This window comes from Procambarus clarkii, chromosome 72 (genome assembly GCF_040958095.1).
Source record: "Procambarus clarkii isolate CNS0578487 chromosome 72, FALCON_Pclarkii_2.0, whole genome shotgun sequence".
Classification (NCBI taxonomy): domain Eukaryota; kingdom Metazoa; phylum Arthropoda; class Malacostraca; order Decapoda; family Cambaridae; genus Procambarus; species Procambarus clarkii.
The window spans coordinates 17459411-17463986 of NC_091221.1; the positions used below are offsets into that span (position 1 = coordinate 17459411).

Sequence of the window (4576 nt, forward strand, 5' to 3'; positions counted from 1 at the left end):
CACGATCTCTGACATTCTGCCACTCGTCCTGATACTGCACAGTCTGGAAGACGGGACAGAGCAGCGGCCGTGGCTTGCAGTATAGGGTAGCGGATAGAGGCACAAGCACCGCAAGGTAGATCATAACCTCAGACTTGGAGTATGAGGCTAATATTTGCCTGGATCTTTCACGTTTTCTTTACCTTTGTACTGTGAAACAAAGTTTAGTATGAACCTAATCATACATTGAATTTTCCACAGCCTTTTCGGCAAGCTTGTAATGGCGGTACTCGGGCTTGAGTTCCCACATATTCTTGTGAGGATTCTTAACATTATAGTTACATAGGTCTTTCAGGATCTCCTTTAGATATGTGATTGGTTGTCGGGTAATCTTGTGGAGATCCTTAATATTGTAATACTGATGCTTTTCAAATGCAGCAAACAACAACTCCATGACCTTATCTTTATCATCACGAATCGTCTTGCCTTCTGCCTTCTTCTTCTGCTCTAAATAAACATTATGTTTATGGTGTGAAATAGGCTTATAGCCGTTGAGGGGTCTGTCAATAAGCTTTACCGTATGAAGAGACTGGGCAGCTTTCTTCACAGCTTCCCTTTTCTGATTTATATAGTAGTCGTCCACTACAGGCTGACATTCTAGTTTGTGGATGACTTGTCCCTCAAAGGACAATTGCTGTGTCTCGGAAACTGCAGCATCCGAGCTGCTGCTGCCGAGATCTGGTTCAGAAAGAACTCCGAGTGTCATTTCTTTTAAACTATGAGAAATTACCTTGTGCTCCCGAGGAATTTTCCCGTCCTTCAAGGTGTGTTCACTAGATTTAAAGGTTATTGTCGGAGGTTTACCAGGCACCTTGGTAATCTTAAGCTTTCCAACGTCATGGCCAGCACAGTCTGCCCATTTGTCCCCCAAATATTTAGGTACCTTGACCAGCCACAGCCCACGGCTGCAATTCGTAATATCCAAGTCCATCTTAGGCTGTTGGCTCATGATGGAAAGCACGAGAATATATAGTTACTTGACCTCTTTATAAAACGTCTTTCCGACACGTGCTAGTGTTTCAGAAAATATCTCTAATAGGGCTGGTGAAGTTTGTCGATGTGGTGGTTGTTGTTGAATACACTTGGTGATTGGTGGTTGGGAGTGGTGTTGGTAAGGGAACACAGGTGATGGAGAGAGTGACTGCAGTGGTGGTACTGCTTGTGACCAACCTTGTAGTCTGTGAGCTAAATGAGTAATGAGCTAACCCGTTGTGGCCACCGGGGGGTTATGTAGCAGCTATCTCAGGTGACTGATGTTGCTGGATGATGGAACTTGTTTATTTGGTCATTTCTCGATGCCGATAAATATTCAAATTGCTAAGAACATTAGAATAAAGTTAAACTGACAATACGAGGCATGTATGTTTATACATGTGCATGAGTAGACTGTTTATGAATATGAATCAAAATATTTTTAACAAGTTAAAATATACGTTTTCTGATATAAATTCACTAGAACACGCCCAGCGTAGGATAACAAAGTTAATCCTGCAAATTAGAAACTTGTCATATGAAGAAAGATTAACTAAGTAGTACAAATTTGCATTCTCTAGAACGGCCAAGAATTCGGAGTGACTTAGTAGAGGTGTGCAAGTGGATGGATGGACACATCAAACGGGATATTAATAAGGTATTAGGAACATAAGAATGAAGGTAACTGCAGAAGGCCTATTGGCCCATACGAGAATAACAAAGTTAATCCTGCATATTAGAAACTTGTCATATGAAGAAAGATTGACTAAGTAGTACTAATTTGCATTCTCTAGAAAGGCCAAGAATTCGGAGTGACTTAGTAGAGGTGTGCAAGTGGATGGATGGACACATCAAACGGGATATTAATAGGGAATTAGGAACAAGAATGAAGGTAACTGCAGAAAGCCTATTGGCCCATACGAGGCAGCACCAATTTATATCTTCCCAATCCCATCAATATATAAGTCCAACGCATACTTGAAACAATCAAGGGATCCTACTTCTATCAAGATATGCGATAATTGGTTCCACAAATCAACAACCATGTTACCGAACCACTATTTTCCCAGGTATTTCCTAAATCTAAACGTAGGAAAATAAGAATAAACGTAACTGCAGATTTCCTACTGGCCCCACACAAGAAAGCTGCTATTTATAACCACCTAATCTCATAAGAACATAAGAACATAAGAACAAAGGTAACTGCAGAAGGCCTATTGGCCCATACGAGGCAGCTCCTATTCTATAACCACCCAATCCCACTCATATACTTGTCCAACCCGTGCTTGAAACAATCGAGGGACCCCACCTCCACAATGTTACGCGGCAATTGGTTCCACAAATCAACAACCCTGTTACTGAACCAGTATTTACCCAAGTCTTTCCTAAATCTAAACTTATCCAATTTATATCCATTGTTTCGTGTTCTGTCCTGTGTTGATACTTTTAATACCCTATTAATATCCCCCCGGTTATGTCCATTCATCCACTTGTAAACCTCTATCATGTCACCCCTAACTCTTCGCCTTTCCAGTGAATGCAACTTAAGCTTTGTTAATCTTTCTTCATATGAAAGATTTCTAATTTGGGTAATTAACTTAGTCATCCTACGCTGGACACGTTCAAGTGAATTTATATCCATTCTATAATATGGCGACCAAAACTGAACTGCATAATCTAAATGGGGCCTAACTAGAGCAAGATATAGCTTGAGAACCACACCAGGTGTCTTGTTACTAACGCTGCGATTAATAAATCCAAGTGTCCGATTTGCCTTATTACGAACATTTATGCATTGATCCTTTTGTTTTAAATTCTTACTAATCATAACTCCCAGATCCCTTTCGCAATCCGACTTCGCAATCACAACACCATCTAGCTCGTATCTTGTAACTCTATCATCATTACCTAACCTCAGAACTTTACATTTATCAGCATTAAACTGCATCTGCCAATCCTTTGACCATTTCAAAACCCTATCTAGATCAACTTGAAGTGATAGTGAGTCCTCCTCCGAATTAATTTCCCTACCGATTTTCGTATCATCGGCAAATTTGCAAATGTTGCTACTCAAACCTGAATCTAAATCATTTATATATATTATAAACAACAGAGGGCCCAGGACAGAGCCTTGAGGCACTCCACTTACAACATTTTCCCACTCTGACTTGATACCATTTATACTAACTCTGTTTCCTTTGGTATAGCCATGCCCTAATCCAGCTTAATATAGCACCCCCAATACCATGAGACTCTATTTTTTTAATCAGTCTTTCATGTGGCACTGTATCAAAAGCTTTGCTAAAGTCAAGGTATACAACATCGCAATCCTTACCACTATCAACTGCCTCAACAATGCTAGAATAAAAAGATAACAAATTTGTTAAACATGAACGGCCATTTATAAAACCATGTTGCGACTCAATCAATCTCATTCATATATGTCTAAGAACATAAGAATAAAGGTAAGTGTTGAGATTGCGAAGTCGGATTGCGAAAGGGATCTGGTAGTTATGATTAGTAAGAATTTAAAACAAAAAGATCAATGCCTGAATGTTCGTAATAAGGCAAATAGGACACTAGGGTTTATTAATCGAAGCGTAATTAACAAGACACCTGGTGTGGTTCCTCAGCTATATCTTGCTCTGGTTAGGCCCCATTTAGATTATACAGTTGAGTTTTGGTCGCCATACTATAGAATGGATATAAATTCACTTGAACGTGTCCAGCATAGAATGACTAAGTTAATTCCCCAAATTAGAAATCTTCATATGAAGAAAGATTAACAAAGCTTAACTTGCATCACTGGAAAGGCGAAGAGTTAGGTGTGACATGATAGAGGTTTACAAGTGGGTGAATGGACAAAACAAAGGGGATATTAATAGGGTATTAAAAGTATCAACACAAGACAGAACACGAAACAATGGTTATAAATTGGATAAGTTTAGATTTAGAAAAGACTTGGGTAAATACTGGTTCAGTAACAGGGTTGTTGATTTGTGAAACCAATTGCCGCGTAACATTGTGGAGGTGGGGTCCCTCGATTGTTTCAAGCGTGGGTTGGACATGTATATGAGTGGGATTGGGTGGTTATAAATAGGAGCTGCCTCGTATGGGCCAACAGGCCTTCTGCAGTTGCCTTTGTTCTTATGTTCTTATGTTCCTATCCTTAGTGGCTTAGCACAAATCAATAGATTAGGCTAGATTGAGCAACATTTAGTTGGGCTCCTGCCTAACTACAGTTAAGGTTTGGCAATAAATTTATATACCATAATAATGAGGAGTAATGGAATAGTGCTATGTATTTTTGTTTGGTTTTATATAAAAGACTCTTATTTTGAGTGATGTATATATAATTAGTATGGGGTAATCTCTTCAACTCTGGTATTTGATGAGTATTTATTAATATGTTATTGACCCTAACACGAAAATAATCCACACAATTAATGGATAAATTTACGTGAGTGCTTAGTCTTATGGTTGGATATTAATGTGCGCGTCAACTCCGCGGATTTAAAACCACTATTTTCCATGGATTTAAACACAAAATGACGCACTTAATTAA

General features: G+C 39.1%; 1 protein-coding gene across 1 annotated transcript in view; it reads right to left on the reverse strand.

Moving 5' to 3' along the window:
• Positions 1 to 214: 214 nt before the first annotated feature.
• LOC123749751 (general transcription factor IIF subunit 2-like) overlaps positions 215 to 4576 on the reverse strand; it is a 28878-nt gene continuing 24516 nt past the window's right edge. The window contains exon 3 of the mRNA XM_045731870.2: positions 215 to 481. Within this exon, the coding sequence (XP_045587826.2) occupies positions 215 to 481 (267 nt within the window). The remainder of the gene's footprint in view (positions 482 to 4576) is intronic.